Source organism: Salvelinus alpinus, chromosome 38, assembly GCF_045679555.1.
Source record: "Salvelinus alpinus chromosome 38, SLU_Salpinus.1, whole genome shotgun sequence".
NCBI lineage: Eukaryota > Metazoa > Chordata > Actinopteri > Salmoniformes > Salmonidae > Salvelinus > Salvelinus alpinus.
Window position 1 is genome coordinate 11317197 of NC_092123.1, and position 18277 is coordinate 11335473.

General features: G+C 43.4%; 1 protein-coding gene across 1 annotated transcript; it reads left to right on the plus strand.

Annotated features, from left to right (window-relative positions):
• The first annotated feature begins 1009 nt into the window (after positions 1-1009).
• Positions 1010-18229, plus strand: jam2a (junctional adhesion molecule 2a). Its single transcript, XM_071387385.1, has 10 exons — positions 1010-1356; positions 6344-6520; positions 6810-6959; positions 7110-7297; positions 13343-13445; positions 15096-15203; positions 15331-15343; positions 15861-15932; positions 16263-16296; positions 16562-18229. The coding sequence occupies exons 1-10, from the start codon at positions 1308-1310 to the stop codon at positions 16598-16600; spliced, it is 933 nt and encodes a 310-aa protein (XP_071243486.1). The 5' UTR covers positions 1010-1307; the 3' UTR covers positions 16601-18229.
• Positions 18230-18277: the final 48 nt, after the last annotated feature.

An 18277-nucleotide genomic window follows, 5' to 3' on the forward strand; every position in this document is an offset into this window, starting at 1 on the left:
AAGGACAAATTACAGTCCCCCTCCCACCTCTCACCAATTGAGATGTTTGAACCGGTGCCTGGAATTCCAGACTACTATATTCCATGGATATTATCCAGACAAATGCGTCAAAATGTAGCCTAAATGTTATTGTCCACAAAAAGTAGATTCTTCCTGGTTTATGTAATCCGTTATCAAGTTGGTATTTGATAACGATGGGATAGGCCTATATGCTTTTGTAAAATATAGCTTGGATTGTCAAAGACTCCAGCCACCCTAGTCATAGACTATTCTCTCTGCTACCACACGGCAAGCAGTACCTGAGCGCCAAGTCTAGGTCCAAGAGGCTTCTAAGCAGCTTCTACCCCCAAGCCATAAGACTCCTGAACAGCTAATCAAATGGCTACCCAGGCTATTTGGATTGCCCCCCCCCCTCTTCTACCCCGCTGCTACTCTCTGTTATTATCTATGTATAGTCACTTTAATAACTCTACCTACATGTACATATTATCTCAATTACCTCGACCCCGGTGCCCCTGCAAATTTACATTTAAGTCATTTAGCAGACGCTCTTATCCAGAGCGACTTACAAATTGACTCTGTACCGGTACCCCCTGTATATAGCACCACTATTGTTATTTACTGCTGCTCTTTAATTATTTGTTATTCTTATTTCTTACTTTTTGGGGGGTATTTTCTTAACTGCATTGTTGTTCCGACAATCACACCTGGCAACAGGTGTCGCTTCCTATACCATTGGTGGTGGTCCTCTTTTATGGTAATTCATCAAAATGTCTCAAAGTAAATAGCATGGCATTATGCCAGGGTAAATAGGATTTAAGTGCTGAGACTATGATGACACATACTCACAGAGAAAAAAAACTGTCATCAGTGCAGTTGGCCATTGTTGGCGCGTTGCGCACGATGGACAAGTGTAGTACGCGTCTTGGACACAGCGTTGCGCTCTCCGCATTCCTTCTCCAGGAGTCTCCCACCAACTCGCTTCCTCGCCCCACCAAACCCCCCCTACCACAACATTAGAATAGCAGAGAGACCGTCTACAGTGACTGAGTGGACAGCCACTCTGCAGCCGTATGCCCTGCGGCTAGTGTAATATTTTACAGAAAGTCCGAAAGTGCGACTTCTGAACCGCCGGCGCGCTGCCTAACTGCTCAGGAAATACTACTGAGTTTTGAAACATCCTTTCCCAAAGGAGCGACGAGATTCTGGAATTACTGGAGTTGTGTACAAGTGCGGGATTAGGTTGTCGCTCAAGAGCAACTCATCTTTCGAGGAAGGGCAGACTTTTTGAACAGCAGGAGTTCAGGATGGAGAAAGCGTCACTGTTTTTGCCCCTTGTCATTCTACTGATACAATGTAAGTAAACTTTTGCATTTAGGCTATTCCGTATGATAATGAGTAATTCGTGTGTGTGTTTGTTTGCGTGCTTGTGGACGTGTGTAATGCATGTTTGGGTTGATCTGTATTGGTATTCTTGATAATTAAATTACCGTCATCCCTATTGCTTTTGTATTTGTAATGCCATGTCAGCTGTTTGTGTTTAGAAAAAAATAAGCCCTTTTAGATAGGAAAATATTGATAAATCACAATTTAAAAAATAAAATAAAAATAAACATTATTATTGTGATCTTACTGTGTTGATGCATCTAGTGCTTCACACACAAATAAAAAAAGGGGCCAGCACTTGTTTCGGTTACAATTGACTTCACTTATTACTTTATCCTCTTCGTTATTTTATTTCAACTTTATTTAACTAGGCAAGTTGGTTAAGAACAAATTCTTATTTACAATGACGGTCTAGGGACAGTGGGTTAACTGACTTGTTCAGGGGCAGAACGACAGTTTGTTTTACCTTGTCAGCTCGGGGATTCGATCTAGCAACCTTTCTGTTACTGGCCCAACGCTCTAACCACTATGGCCTGTACTAAAGTTTCCAACGTTCCCGGTCTTTCGTATACAGCCTTCCTCACTGTGTGTGCGTGTTATTGCGATGATATTGGACTACATGCAACTACAGAAAACAGATATGGACCACAAATGTGGCCTTAAGTTTTTGTTGGAAACATGCCAGTCTAATCTGAATGTGGGCAACACAAGGGCGGGTACCACCAACTTTGATATCAGCAGGTCACCATATTTGTCCATCCCAAATGGCACTCTATATTCCCTTTATAGTGCACTACTTTTTTATCAGGGCACATAGTGCTCCGTTCGAAAGTAGTGCACTACAGAGGGTGTCATTTGGGATGACTCCATGGTGTCAGTGAGATGCCAACATTTTGCAAACAAGCCCCCCACCACCAACCCTGACTGGCACAGCTGTTCCTGACAGAGCAGTGCAGGGTTACACGGATACAGAGGGGCTTTGTTCTCCTTGGAAGACACACACACATTCTCCCTGTTTGTCTCTCTAGATCCCTCTCTGTCTGGAAATGGATGTCCTCTTAGATGCCTAACATATAAAATGCTCCTAGAACAGATTTAGTGTTCAGTTGTAGCTTATAATGATAGGTAATGGGGGGGGGGGGGCTTGCAGGAGATCCGTGTTCGAACCCAGTTGGGTGTGTGCGTTTGTGTCCGGTTTTGGGGTCAATTCCAATTGAAGTCACTCAATTATGAAGTATTTGCATTTAGAATTTTTTTATAGAAGTAGCATCTCATTCTCCGTTTATTGCAAAGTCATTTAAAATAAATGAATTGGAATTTTAGTTTTCTTCCTGAGTTGACTGACTTCAATTTGAATTGACCCCAACCCTGTTAGGTCCCAGGCGCAATAGCTCATAGGGTTCAGAGAGGGACAGGTCACCACTCAGCAGACGGAGAAAGTGTGGGCCTCATGTCACGGTTGTTATCACGTCTGTGTTATCTCAAGGAGACACTCCTCAAGGTGGCTGGCCACAGCCGACACTATGACAACAGTTTCTTCAACCCAGGGATGCTATTGATGGATCCTGATAATATAAAATAAAACTCTCTCGTTATCTCTCTCATTCTCTCCATCTATTTCTTCCTATCTCCCTCCACATCTCATTCTCTGTCTGTCTCTCTCTCTCCCTTATCTTCTGTCTCTCTCTCTCCCTCTTTCTGTCTTTGTCCATCCAGCCAGGGAGAGACAATGCTCATCCTCAGAGAGAAAGGGAGTGATGAGGCACACACACACTCCCAACACAGCTGCAGTGATAACAGTGTTACACATACTCACAAAGTAACACAGACGGCAAGCAGGGAGGGACAAAATACACAAGGCTGCACTTTTACCGCCTACTGTATTCAAACATCTGAAGGACAACGTAAATGGGCAACATGAGTCTGCAGTTTGAATTCATACTGTACTTACGCACATCAAACGAGAGATAGCATTCTGCCACTGATAATGTGTAGGCCTATGTAGACCTAATTGCCTAAATACTCATAACTAGGATTCAGAACGAGAATTCAAAATCAATGGGACACACATTCAGTTTTTCCGTTTATTTCCTGTGAATCGACTAGATTGAAATGAAATTGAGTATGCTTCATTGTTTGCGTCATTGTTTTTCAGCGAGCAAGTTGTTTATGTTTTGTTTCCGAACTTTTGCTCTGCTGTCCTGGCCATTTAAGATGGCCACCTCCACCCTGAGAGGACCTGTATATCCATTATCACTTCCTGTGCCTCTCCAATGCCTTTGTCTCACGTTGGCCTCCATTCTTTCCCTCAATTCTTCCACGTAGACCCGGTTTGCGTCTATATTCCCTATATAGTGTACTACTTTTGAACAGGGCCCATAGGGCACTATGTAGGGAATGGGATACCATTTGGGACGCACTCCTGCACTTCAGCGGGGGAAAGCAGGAGACCAGGAGGGTTGGTTAGGACCTTTCCTCTGCCCCCCCCACCCTCTGGTCCACTAATAGAACCACAGGAAGTAGTGCAACAAACAGAAGCTAACTAAACAGGAAGCTAGCGAACTGCTAACAATGAATGACTCATTTGGTTGTTGACCTCAGTTAAGTAAAGTGTTTTACTGTTTTACAACCAGGGGTACTTGGCCTATCCAAGGGGGTACGTGATAAGACTCATGAGCATGGGCTTACTGGTAAAATGCACATGAGGGGGTACTTCAGTGGTACTCTAGGCAAAATTCAGTTGGTGGTACAGTGACCGAAAAAGGTTGGGAACCACTGGTGTAGACAGGGGTGGTTTGGGTCTTTTGATGTGACGTTTACCAGTACTGGGCCATGACAGATAGCCTTGTGCTTTGCTGGCCAGCAATTGTCAGTATTTAATGAAATGAGCGGAATATAGTATTAGTAGGTTATGCAGTGATACAGATGTCATTACAGTTATCTAGTTGAGCATGTGTGTGAATAAATGTGTTATCTGAATACATCTCAGTATTTACTGAAACAATGGAAGGAAAAATGGATGTTGGCCTATACAAACACAACACAAAATAAATGTGTTTGTCTGGGTGGGTTAAATAAGTGTCTGTGTAAAGCTAGCCGACTAAACTTAACGATTTACGATGGAATTGAGCAGCGACTAATGCGGGCTGTCTGGAGCTCCGACGTCACATAGAATTACGTTTTTAGCAGCACCCAAAGGATAGCACGCAGTTTTACAGGACATTGTCTCATGTTGTGTGCAACAGGAAGTAGCAATTGAATGCAAGCTTCACACATTTTTTTGTTTTATTGTTAAAACATTTCTAGCCTGTCTATCTATGGGTAACAGTTGACATGTTGTGCTCGACCCACTCAGTTTCCCACCACAAAACACCAGAAAATGGCCAAAAACAGTAAGAACCAGCTCACCTGCTTTTACACTAGATGTTCAATGTTTATTTTGAAAAAAAGTTTAGTTCACGTAACACGGTTGATCTTGAAATGAGGGCCAGACGTAAATGAATCAATAATGAAAGAAATAATAATCTTCAGAAAGGACTTTGTCAAAGCAACAAAATAACTAGGGCTTTACGATGAGGGTGAAATGTTGGGGTTAAGTGGGTTAATAACTTTTTAGAATCATAGAGGGTGCACAGAGGGACATGCTAAAGTGCCAAAATTCAGCAGTTTGACAAGTTTTTATTCATATAAAAAAAAACAGTGGTGTAAAGTACTTAAGTAAAAAGTACTACTTAAGTAGTTTGGGGGGTATCTGTACTTTACTATTTATATTTTTGACTACTTTTACTTCACTACATTCCCAAAGAAAATAATGTACTTTTTACTCCATACATTTTCCCTGACACCCAAAAGTACTCGTTACATTTTGAATGCTTAGCAGGACAGAAAAATGGTCCAATTCACCCACTTATCAAGAAAACATCATTGGCCATCTCTACTGCCTCTGATCTGATTAATCGCTAAATATAAATGCTTGTTTTGTAAATGATGTCTGAGTATGCCCCTGGCTATCCGTGAATAAATAAATAAAACAATTCAATTGTGCCATCTGGTTTACTTAATATAAGGAATTTGAAATGATTTATACATTTACTTTTGATACTTAAGTATATTTTAGAAATTACATTTACTTTTGATACTTAAGTATATTTAAATCCAAATACTTTTAGACTTTAGACTCAAATAGTACTTTACTGGAGGACTTTCACTTTTACTTTGACTTTTCTGTTAAAGTTGCTTTTACTCAAGTATGACAATTGGGTACTTTTTCTACCACTGAAAGACCTGATTTTCTCCATGGGGTATAGTATATTTTAAAAGGCTCTTCATTTAATATAACAGGCTTTTAAAATTCAATATTGGTTCACAATTTCTACATAAAATGTCAAAAGGGACGCAAAAGGCAGTCTTTTCATGGAACGACCCAAATATTCAGTGTGCGTGTGTGTTGTACATAACGTTATTGTACCAAACTGTGGTCCAGTTAATCTCCCCCACACACACATACATATGCACATACACACGCAACACGTGGTCCTCCCTCAATGGATGGGCGTTACCCGGGCAACCTGTGGACAGCAACAGGATGACAAAACAATCATCCTGACCCCTGCACCAATCAACCAACAGGAAGGGATGCTCCTATTTCCTGTTCCTGTCAAGATGTACATGTTCAACTGGAGCGACACACAGACACAGCCAGCCAGCCAACCAAACAGACACAGACAGCCAACCAATCAGCCATGAGTCTTCATGCTCCACTGCCAATCTGGTCCAGAGGAAAAACTGGTTCATAACAGATATAATTGGTTCATACAACATTTACAACTGGTTCATCATAACTGAATATAACTGGTTTATAACAGATTATAAACTAGTTCATAACTGATTAGAATTGCTTTATAGCAATTCCCCCAACCCCATATGTGACACCTCTCTCTCTCTCTCCATCCCTCAGGCCTCCCCGTTGTCCCTGTTACCGTGTCAACAACCACGCCCAAGGTGGAGGTCCATGAGAACTCTGATGCGGTTCTGAGCTGTGATTTTCGGACAGAGAAGGAACAGAATCCTCGAATCGAGTGGAAGAAGAAAGGAACAGATGTATCATTTGTTTACTATGAGGGACACTTCAGAGGTGATTAGCTGTTCTGGCACTATGTCTTCCATCGCTCTCTTTCTGTCTCTTTTAACCCCTGTCCAGAGCCCATCTTCAGACTCTCAGATTTCATTTACTCTCCTCACACGAGGGAAATTCATTTTAAGAGCTTCATCAACATGAAGCAGAATGTGATGAACATTACAAAGACATTTGTATGAGAAGTTACCAGATGGTTGGTGTTAGTTTAAGTAGAACATTTGTCGTTAAGAAACCACATCTCCACAACCCCCCTCTTCTCTGTGTTGACCGGTTTCCACTCTCCCAGGAGCCTTTGCGGGGCGTGCAAGGATCAAGGGTGCAACGGTGACCCTACAGAGGGTGACCCAGAAAGACGCGGGCGAATACCGCTGTGAGATCACTGCCCCTCACGACACCATCACCCTGGGGGAGACTAACATCACCCTCGAAGTCTTGGGTGTGTACCACATCGTCTGGCAGACTGAGACGGTCTGTCTGCCTGACTGAGTGTTCTGAGTGTGTCTGTGTGTTGTCTCAGACATGCTGCCTGTGCTGTTTGTGCACCCCCTTAACCCAGCTGACATTGTGGCTGTACCCCTCCTCACAGTGCCCCCCCACACCCCATCCTGTGAGATCCCCAGCTCGGCCTTGACGGGCTCTGTGGTGCAGCTGCGCTGTAGGGACCAGCAGAGCATTCCCCCAGCAACCTACTCCTGGTACAAAGATGACAAGCCGCTGACCCCCTCCCGCATGGCCAACGCCACCTACCACCTCAACCCAATCACGGGCATACTGGTGAGATACTTCTTAAGAACAGTGTACATACCGTCGTACCATTGATGCTTTGACACGGTCTACTCAATGTACGGTGCATTCGGAAAGTATTCAGACCCCTTCCCTTTTTCCACATTTAGTTACGTTACAGCCTTAGTTAAAAAAAAAATATATATATTTTTTTTAATCATCCATCTACACACAATAACCCATAATGACAAAGCGAAAACAGGCTTTTAGAAATGTTTGCAGATGTATTACAAATAAGAAACAGAAATACCTTATTTACATAAGTATTTAGACCCTTTGCTATGAGACTCGAAATTGAGCTCAGGTGCATGCTGTTTCCATTGATCATCCTTGAGATGTTTCTGCAACTTGATTGGAGTCCACCCGTGGTAAATTCAATTGATTGGACATGATTTGGAAAGGCACACACCTGTCCATATAAGGTCCCACAGTGGGCAGTGCATGTCAGAGCAAAAACCAAGCCTTGGGGTCGAAGGAATTGTCTATAGAGCTCCGAGACAGGATTGTGTCAAGCCACAGACCTGGGGAAGGGTACCAAAAGAATTCTGCAGCATTGAGGGTCCCGAAGAACACAGTGGCCTACATCATTCTTAAATGGAAGAAGTTTGGAACCACCAAGACATTTCCTAGAGCTGGCCGCCTGGCAAAACTGAGCAATCGGGGGAGAAGGGCTTTGGTCAGGGAGGTGACCAAGAACCCGATGGTCACTCTGACAGAGCTCCAGAGTTCCTCTATGGAGATGGGAGAACCTTTCAGAAAGACAACCATCTCTGCAGCACTCCACCAATCAGGCCTTTATGGTCGAGTGGCCAGACGGAAGACAATTCTCAGTAAAAGGCACGATAGCCCACTTGGAGTTTGCCAAAAGGCACCTAAAGACTCTCAGACCATGAGAAACAAGATTCTCTGGTCTGATGAAACCAAGATTGAACTCTTTGGCCTGAATGTCAAGCAACACATCTCAAGGAAACCTGACACCATTGCTACGGTGAGTCATGGTGGTGGCAGCATCATGCTGTGGGGATGTTTTTCAGCGGCAGGGACTGGGAGACTAGTCAGGATCAAGGAAAGATAAACAGAGCAAAGTACAGAGAGATTGTTGATGAAAACCTGCTCCAGAGCGCTCAGGACCTCAGACTGGGGTGAAGGTTCACCTTCCAACAGGACAACGACCCTAAGCACACAGCCAAGACAACGCAGGAGTTGCTTCGGGACAAGTCTCTGAATGTTCTTGAGTGGTCAAGTCAGAGCCCGGACTTTAACCCGATCGAACATCTCTGGAGAGACCTGAAAAATAGCTGTGCAGTGACGCTCCCCATCCAAATCAAGTCAAATTGTATTCGTCACATGCACCAACTACAACAGGTGTAGACCTTACAGTGAAATGCTTACTTATAAGCCCTTAACCAACAGTGCAGTTTTAAGTAAAAAATTAAAGTATCAAGTAATTAAAAAGCAGCAGTAAAATAACAATGGCGAGGCTATATACAGGCCGTACCAGTACAGAGTCAATGTGTGGGTCCACCGGTTAGTCGTGGTAATTCAGGTAATATGTACATGTAGGTAGAATTAAAGTGACTAAGCATAGCAATAAACAGAGAGTAGCATCAGTGTAAAAGGGGGGGGGGAAATGCAAATAGTCTGGGTAGCCATTTGATTAGCTGTTCAGGAGTCTTATAACTTGGGGGTAGAAGCTGTTAAGAAGCCTTTTGGACCTAGACTTGGCACTCCAGTACCGCTTGCCGTGTCTATGACTAGGGTGGTTGGAGTCATTGACAATTTTTAGGGCCTTCCTCTGACATTGCCTGGTATAAAGGTCCTGGATGGCAGGAAGCTTGGCCCCAGTGATGTACTGGACCGTACGCACTACCCTCTGTTGTGCCTTGCGGTCGGAGGCCGAGCAGTTGCCATGCCAGGCAGTGATGCATCCAGTCAGGATGCTCTCGATGGTGCAGCTGTAAAACCTTTTGAGGATCTGAGGACCCATGCCAAATCTTTTCAGTCTCCTGAGGAGGAATAGACTTTGTCGTGCCCTCTTCACGACTGTCTTGGTGTGTTTGGATCATGATAGTTTGTTGGTCATGAGGACCCCAAGGAACTTGAAGCTCTCAACCTGCTCCACTACAGCCCCGTCGATGAGAATGGGGGTGTGCTTGGTCCTCCTTTTCCTGTAGTCCCCAATCATCATCCTGACAGAACCTTTCGAGGATCTGTCAGAGAAGAATTGGAGAAACTCCCCAAATACAGTTGTACCAAGCGTGTAGTGACATCCCAAGAAGACTCAAAGCTATAATCACTGCCAAAGGAGCTTCAACAAAGTACTGAGTAAATGGTCTGAATACTTTAAATGTGATATTTCAGTTTTTTAAATTTTATAACTCACGCCCAAAACATTTCTAAAAAGCTGTTTTTGCTTCGTCATTATGGGGTATTGTGTGTAGATTGATGAGGAGAAAAAAAAACAATTTAATAAACCAATTAGGCACATTTGGGCAGTCTTGATACAATATTTTGAACAGAAATGCAATGTTTCACTGGATCAGTCTAAAACTTTGCACATACACTGCAAAATCTAAATTGTGCCTGGGCTGGAATAATACATTATGGCCTTTCTCTTGCGTTTCAAAGATGACGGTACAATTTTTTTTTTTTTTAAAGCATGTTTTTTTCTTTGTTATCTTTTACCAAATCTAATGTGTTATATTCTCCTACATTAATTTCACATTTCCACAAATTTCAAAGTGTTTCCTTTCAAATGGTATCAAGAATATGCATATCCTTGCTTCAGGTCCTGAGCTCCAGGCAGCTCGATTTGGGTATGTCATTTTAGGAAAGAATTGAAAAAAGGGGCGGATCCTTAAGAGGTGTTAATCCATTTTAGAATAAGGCTGTAACGTAAAACAAAATTTTGAAAAAGTCAAGGGGTCTGAATACTTTCCGAATGCACTGTATGTGCCAGTAAAGCCATTTGAATTTGACAGAACGAGGGCCCAGCCACAACCACTAACTGTGTGTTACATAGGAGCCACACTAGGGCATTGAGAAAATAGTATATCTTTTTTTACCTACTACACTGGAAGTGTAATTTTTGGCCAGCGAGAGCAATGTGCAAGGTTCTTTATCCTATTGTGAGCTGCGGGAAAAAAATCTTGAAAATAGAACCAAAGTATAACTTTGTATAACACCTACAGCTCACTTACGCCCAAATTTCATTGAGATTAATAGGAGCGCCTCACGTTCTGTACACTGTAAGTTATGCATCCGATATAGCAGGCCTCCATTACAGACTCCAATACATGAAAGTATAATCAACCACTAGCACAGTATATGATAATACAAACCTCAGTAGGTCACTGAAACCTGAGCTACAGTTCAGACCAACAGTGGCTACCTCAGAAATCAAATTGTATTGGTCACATACACATGGTTAGCAGATGTTATTGCGAGTGTAGCGAAATGCTTGTGCATCTAGTTCCGACAGTGCAGCAATATCTAACAAGTAATCTAAAAATTCCATAACAACTCCCTAATATACACAAATCTAAGTAAAGGGATGGAATAAGAATATATACATATAAATATATGGATGAGCAATGACCAAGCGGCATAGGCAAGATGCAATAGATGGCATAAAATACAGTATATACATTTGGGATGAGTAATGCAAGATATGTAAACATTATTAAAGTGCCAATATTAAAGTGACTAGTGATACATTTATTAAAGTGACCAATGATTTCCAGTCTGTATGTAGGCAGCAGCCTCTCTGTGTTAGTGATGGCTGTTTAACAGTCTGATGGCCTTGAGCTAGAAGCTATTTTTCAGTCTCTCGGTCCCAGATGCACCAGTACTGACCTCACCTTCTGGATGGTAGCAGGGTGAACAGGCAGTGGCTCGGGTGGTTGTTGTCCTTGATGATCTTTTTGGCCTTCCTGTGACATCAGGTGCTGTAGGTGTCCTGGAGGGCAGGTAGTTTGGCCCCGGTGATGCGTTGTGCAGACCCCACCACCCTCTGGAGAGCCCTGCGGTTGTGGGCGGTGCAGTTGCCGTACCAGTTGGTGATACAGCCCGACAGGATGCTCTCAATTGTGCATCTGTAAAAAATTGTGAGGGTTTTAGGTGACAAGCCAGATTTCTTCAGCCTCCTGAGGTTGAAGAGATGCTGTTGCGCCTTCTTCACCACACTGTCTGTGTGGGTGGACCATTTCAGTTTGTCCGTGATGTGTACGACAAGGAACTTAAAAGTTTCCACCTTCTCCACTACTGTCCCATCGATGTGGATAGGGGGATGTGCCCTCTGCTGTTTCCTGAAGTCCACGATCATCTCTTTGTTTTGTTGACGTTGAGTGAGAGGTTGTTTTCCTGACACCACACTCCGAGTGCCCTCACCTCCTCCCTATAGGCTGTCTCGTCGTTGTTGGTGATCAAGCCTACTACTGTTGCGTCGTCTGCAAACTTGATGTTGGAGGAGTGCATAGCCATGAAGTCATGGGTGAACAGGGAGTACAGGAGGGAGCTGAGCACGCACCCCTGTGGGGCCCCAGTGTTGAGGATAAGCGAAGTGGAGATGTTGTTTCCTATCTTCACCACCTAGGGGCGGCTCGTCAGGAAGTCCATGACCCAATTGCACAGGGCAGGGTTGAGACCCAGGGCCTCAAGCTTAATGATGAGCTTGGAGGGTACTATGGTGTTGAATGCTGAGCTGTAGTCAATGAACAGCATTCTTACATAGGTATTCCTCTTGTCCAGATGGGATAGGGCAGTCTGCAGTGTGATGGCGATTGCATCGTCTGTGGACCTATCGGGGCGGTATGCAAATTGAAGTGGGTCTAGGGTGACAGGTAAGGTAGAGGTGATATGATATGATCCTTGACTAGTCTCTCAAAGCACTTCATGATGACAGAAGTGAGTGCTCTGGGGCGATAGTCATTTAGCTCAGTTACCTTTGCCTTCTTGGGTACTGGAACAATGTTGGCCATCTTGAAGCATGTGGGGACAACAGACTGGGATAGGGAGAGATTGAATATGTCCATAAACACACCAGCCAGCTGGTCTGCGCATGCTCTGAGGACGAGGGTAGGGATGCCGTCTGGGCCGTCAGCCTTGCGAGGGTTAACACGTTTAAATGTCTTATCACGTCGGCCACGGAGGAGAGCCCACAGTCCTTGGTAGCAGGCCACTTCGGTGGCACTGTATTACCCTCAAAGCGGGCAAAGAAGTTGTTTAGTTTGTCTGGAAGCAAGACGTCGGTGTCCGTGGCTGGTTTTCTTTTTGTAGTCTGTGATTATCTGTAGACCCTGCCACATACATCTCGTGTCTGAGCCGTTGAATTGCAACTCTACTTTGTCTCTATACTGACATTATGCTTGTTTGATTGCCTTTCAGAGGGAATAACTACACTGTTTGTATTCAACCATATTCCCAGTCTGGGGTTTCCATGGTTAAATGAGGTGGTTCTCTCATTCAGTTTTGCGCAAATGCCGCCATATATCCACGGTTTCTGGTTAGGGTAGGTTTTAATTGTCATAGTGGGTACAAAATCTATCACTTCCTGATAAACTCACTCACCGAATCAGTATATAAATCGATATTATTCTCTGAGGCTACCCGGAACATGTCCCAGTCAGCGCGATCAAAACAATCTTGAAGCGTGGATTCGATTGGTCAGACAAGCGTTGAATAGTCCTTGTCACGGGTACATCCTGTTTGAGTTTCTGCCTATAGGAAGGGAGGAGCAAAATGGAGTTGTGGTCAGATTTGCCGAAAGGAGGGCGGAGAGCCTTGTATGCATCGCGGAAGTTAGAGTAGCAGTGATCCAGTGTATTGCCAGCGCGAGTGCGACAATCAATATGCTGATATAGGTCACTTCCCTTTGGTCAGACATCAACACAAATAGAGCCTTAGTTCGGAAGCACACTGGTATACTCTAGACCAATTTTTTTTTTAACTGTACAGGTTCTGTGCATCATATCATCTTCCTCTCGCTTTTTCTTTCTGTTGAGCCCTCCATCTGTCTCTTTCCCTCTCCTCTGGCAGGAGTTTAAGACTGTGGCGAGAGGCGACACGGGACAGTACAGCTGTCTGGCATCAAACAAAGTAGGGCCGCCCAAGATGTGCGAGGCTAAACACATGAAGATAGGTGAGTGTGCGTGCATGCATGCACGTGTGTGTGTGTGTAATTATAAGAATGATTGTGGTTCATATTAGTGTAGTTTTGTCTTTCCACAAACTAGCGTGAGTCACGTGCTTCATACCACATTGATATGGTCTATAAACAACACAGTTACAATACCAGAGCTGGTGTTATGTCTTGTAAAATCCCAAGAGTAAACAGTAGTGCGAGGAGCACCTTTTTCTATACAGGCATTTGTCTATGGAATAGCCTCCCCCTTGAGATCAAGCAAAGAAAAAGTGGAAATAGCTTCAAAAAGCAGGCAAAGGTTTTCATTTGGACAAGGTTGTCTAAGTAGGAGAAACCACTCCACTGCCCCTTGTGCTCCCTACTGCTGCTGGTCCGGTGTATTTATTTGATTGATAGGTATGATGTGCAATGAATAGATTGTTTTAATGTGAAATGAACATGGTTGATTTTTAAGGTTAGGGAAAGTTGCAGTGAATAGTGCCACTTTTTAGGATGTCAATATAAATGAATGTATCTATGGTTGTTTGTCATTTTGTCTTGCCTTTTTTAATGATTAAATGTGTTATTGTTTTTACCACCGGGGACCACTTTGGAAACAAGCGTTTTAATTAATACTTTCAAGTGATATCCTTTGGGTCCACATTGTACATTCTGTTGTATATGTCTGTTACACAAAATAAATTACATTCAGTTGTGAAGTGTAGGTATATAGGCATACAACTGTAGAATTGGTCTTCTAAGCTAAGAAAACATTAGAACAAATAGATAAAACAAAAAGAAAAGAAAAAAAAAAAGACCCCCAGAAGGATAACCGAGCCGTGGCTTTTGTGGAGTGATAGGTAACGATGCATCAAGGGTGACTTGTCGATGTGTTCAGAGGGTCCCTTGTTCGAGCCCAGGTTGGGGCGAGGAGAGGGACAGAATCAACACTGTTCCACAAATATCTTAAAAAGTTATTCTTAAGGTCATACTTTTCTCTCACTTGTTCAAAGGAGGCAAAGGCCCCCACTAGGTACAGATCCTTTATGGCATGGATCCGAACTTCTCCCCAGCGATCAAAATGATTGTCTAAGTTGGAAGGGGCAAAGGAAGGATTCCTCACTATCGGGAGCAGGAATGACACTGGTCTGAGGTCAAAGAGCACCTTAACTTGCTTCCAAATACAGATTGTGCTATGTGCAATGGGTTTGTGCAATGGGTTTGTGTCTATAAAGTGATTTCCCAAGGCGACATCATCACCGCACCAATGGAGTAGGGGTAGCAATCCTCATGCTCCATGTCAAGCCAAAAGTATGACACAGGTGCGTCATCGAGCCTAAACGTGGCAGGGTTTTTAGCTTTAAATAGGGAAGAGTACAGTTTTGTAATTTCAATCGCCAGGTAGGTTGAGGAAATCTTAAATGGGAGATGTTTTAACCAAGAAGGGTCCTGCACTCAAACAGGCATTAATTCACTTATTCCAATTGATTCTGTAGCCAGAGAAGGTACAAAACAAATTAATCAGATCCAAGATATCTCCGATACTGGCTTGAGGGTTGGTTATATAGAGGAGAATGTCATCTGCGTGTAGAGAAATGTTATTTGAGGTGTCCTCAGTTTTGTAACCAACTAGCGTGACTCTCTCACTCTCTCCACTCTCTCTTTCAGAGGATGTAAACATGGCAGGGGTCGTTGCTGCGGTCGTGGTCATCTGTCTGGTCATCGCCATTTGTGGCTTCGGGGGGTACTATGCACACCGTAACGGCTACTTCAGCAGTGAGTCTGTCTGTCCCTCTGTCTGTCCATGGACATAAAATATGTCTGACTGTTAGAAAATATGATTTGCACTCACTTCCTCTTACTTTCTGTCTCCACTCTCCTCTTCATTTCTATTCATCTCCAGAACACAGAGGAAGGTAAGAGTTGTGTCCTTAAATCCATTAACAATTTTTTAAAATACAGTGAAGACACCCTGACACTGAACACATCTGCATTGCTGTGTAACTACCACTGACGAATAGAGGTGTGTGCGTTTGAATGTTCTGAGTAAGTTCAGTAGAGAGTGACAGGTGTGATTGAGCCCAGCAGTGCAAGCCTGTCTCTTCTCACAGAGAGAGACACGAACAGGTGTTTTATGACCCAGTTAGAAAAACTAGGTTTGTTATTTTGACTAACTGACTCTAGATTAGGCCAGTTAGATGACTAGGAATATTATCATGATTATTTTAATGAATTACAAATAATAACTCTGAGTCATTGTTTATCTAGGGAAGTCACATTGGGATTGACATCTCTTTTTCAAGTGAACCCTGACTGCTAATAAACTCCCCTCCCGGCTGAATTGTGATTCGCTTACCCCCTCCGTGTGGTCGTGTTGTTAGTAACCCTGAGCATGGTGTGTGAACCTCCTCACTCAACTTTGAACCCCCCCAGGTCCTTTTGGATCCCTCAGTGTCATGGTGTGGCTCACATCAGCAGCCAGGACCTCCATAGAACAAAAGACAAGTGAGTCTGACCCACAGACAGACTCGAGTAATAGATTTAGAATTAGACAATTGAACAATTGACAATGAACAGGACTTTACATAGAAGCACATACCGTTTGTGTGCGCTTGCACGTGAACGTGTGTGCCTAGGAGTCCTTTACAGAAAAAGTTGCCCTTTCTGCTCCATAGGACCGTGTCCTGTGCTGTGTTTGATGTAGTGGTGTTCTTTGATAGATGCCAATGTTTTTACTGAGACCACAGCTGCATCACATTTAGGAAACTCCCTCCCTCTCGCTCCCTCCACTGTGTCAAACAATCTATTGTCTTTATAAATGCCTCTGTCTTCCAGGACTAATGCCAACTACAACCCTCCACCCCAAGATGTGAGTGTTTTTCCTCAGATTTTCTCTGTTGATGTATTCATGGATGGGTATTATGTTCACAGGAAATGTTGACTTGAGCATTACCCCTTACATGTGACATTTTTAGATAACATTTTATAACCATATTAAAAGACAATATAATCATTTCTAGTGGAATTCTCTTGGCAGTAGTAGTAAGTAAAATTCTCCAAATGGTTACTAATAAATATCTGAATTGCAGTAGTTCTGACCTTATGAAAATATGCTACTGTTTTCTCTCGCTCAGCCTGCGGACTTCAAACACACCCAGTCCTTCATGCTGTGAGGACCTCGACATCCCCCTGGAAGACACCACACATACCAGCATCATGATAACACTGGAGTAGTTTTATTCGACCCAAATGAATAGTTAATTATGTTTTGGGGACTGACCAACCCTGCTCTCCTCACCCTTGTGGATGGATAGCAAGGAGGGACAGACAACTCTGCGTAGAGGCCATTTATTCCTTCTGTTTTGCTGTCCCTGGGCCCTCAATGTAAGCCTATTATATTAGTCACATGGTACTCTACTCCCCTCTGGTGGCCAAGTTGTTAAACTACAGCCTATTGCCATCTTGTGGTGGACCCATGGAATTACGTCCCACACATGCTCACTTCCCCCTCAACTGGCCAAAACATGAACTACCTAAATCTTATTTTATACCAAAGACTTGAACATGGCATCTGAGTGTAATATACTGTACATATTTTCTGATGGCTAAGCATTGATGTGAACTTAAGGGAAAGTTGTGGACACAAGGTAGCCATCACATTAGGCCTCCCGAGTGGCGCAGCATCTCAGTGCAAGAGGTGTCACTACAGTCCCTGGTTCGAATCCAGGCTGTAACACATCCGGACGTGATTGGGAGTCCCATAGGGCGGCGCTCAATTGGCCCAGCGTCGTCTGGGTTTGGCTGTCATTGTAAATAAGAATTTGTTCTTAACTGACCAATCCATTTTCTTTTGAGGGCAGTACTCGCGTAGATCTCATTGTCGGTTTGGATTTTTATTTAACCTTTACTTAACTAGGCAAGTCAGTTAAGAACAAATTCTTATTTACAATGATGGCCTACCCCGGCCAAACCCTAACGACGCAGGGCCAATTGTGCGCCGCCCTATGGGACTCCCAATCACGGCCGGTTGTGATACAGCCTGGAATCGAACCAGGGTCTATAGTGATGCCTCCAGCACTGAAATGCTGCGCCACTCAGGGAACCCAAAATTACGTAGTCGATGTCCTCGCCCCCCCGTTAGTCTAATTAGCATACAGGTAACAAAACAAAAAATCCACATCAAAGTCCATCTGTTTTAAGATGAAGAAATAGTTTTTTGTATGGGCCGCGCCCCAATAATAGTAAAGCAGTGTTGGTCAGAACAGGAGACATCCCGAAAAACACCAGAGATCACCACAATAGTCTTATGGATTGCTTCCTCCATTTTGAATATTGGCCATCCACTATATTCCTTTCAGAACAGTGCAGGTGAAGGAAATGAGACACTTTGGGATCGAATCAATCCGTAATGACGAAGTTCAGTGCTATGATTGAAATTTAAAGGCGATGTTCCTATTTTCGCAGACTGCCTTCACGTTGAACGCTGCACATGTTGGCTCAATCATAAATTACCTTTACATTTCAATCGCGCAATACTAATTGAATTGAGACCTTTGAGATAGACCCCTGCTCACCCGAAGATGCCTACATTTTCTGTGATGCCCAGTGCCTTTCAAAAGTAGTTGTTATATTCTATCTAGGGGCTCTTTTGTAAGTGTTTTCTTGTTTTGTTTAAGCTAAAGTATTATTGTGCTACTGCATTTGTCTAATAGTGTATGTTTCTTAGGCTATGGATGAAGGGGTTGCTGTAAGTTTATTCTTTGTAAGATGTTTATTGAGTATTAAAGATTTTCTATCAAAAACTTGTTCAATCATTTCTCACCATGTGGTCTTCTCCCACAGCCGCTGGA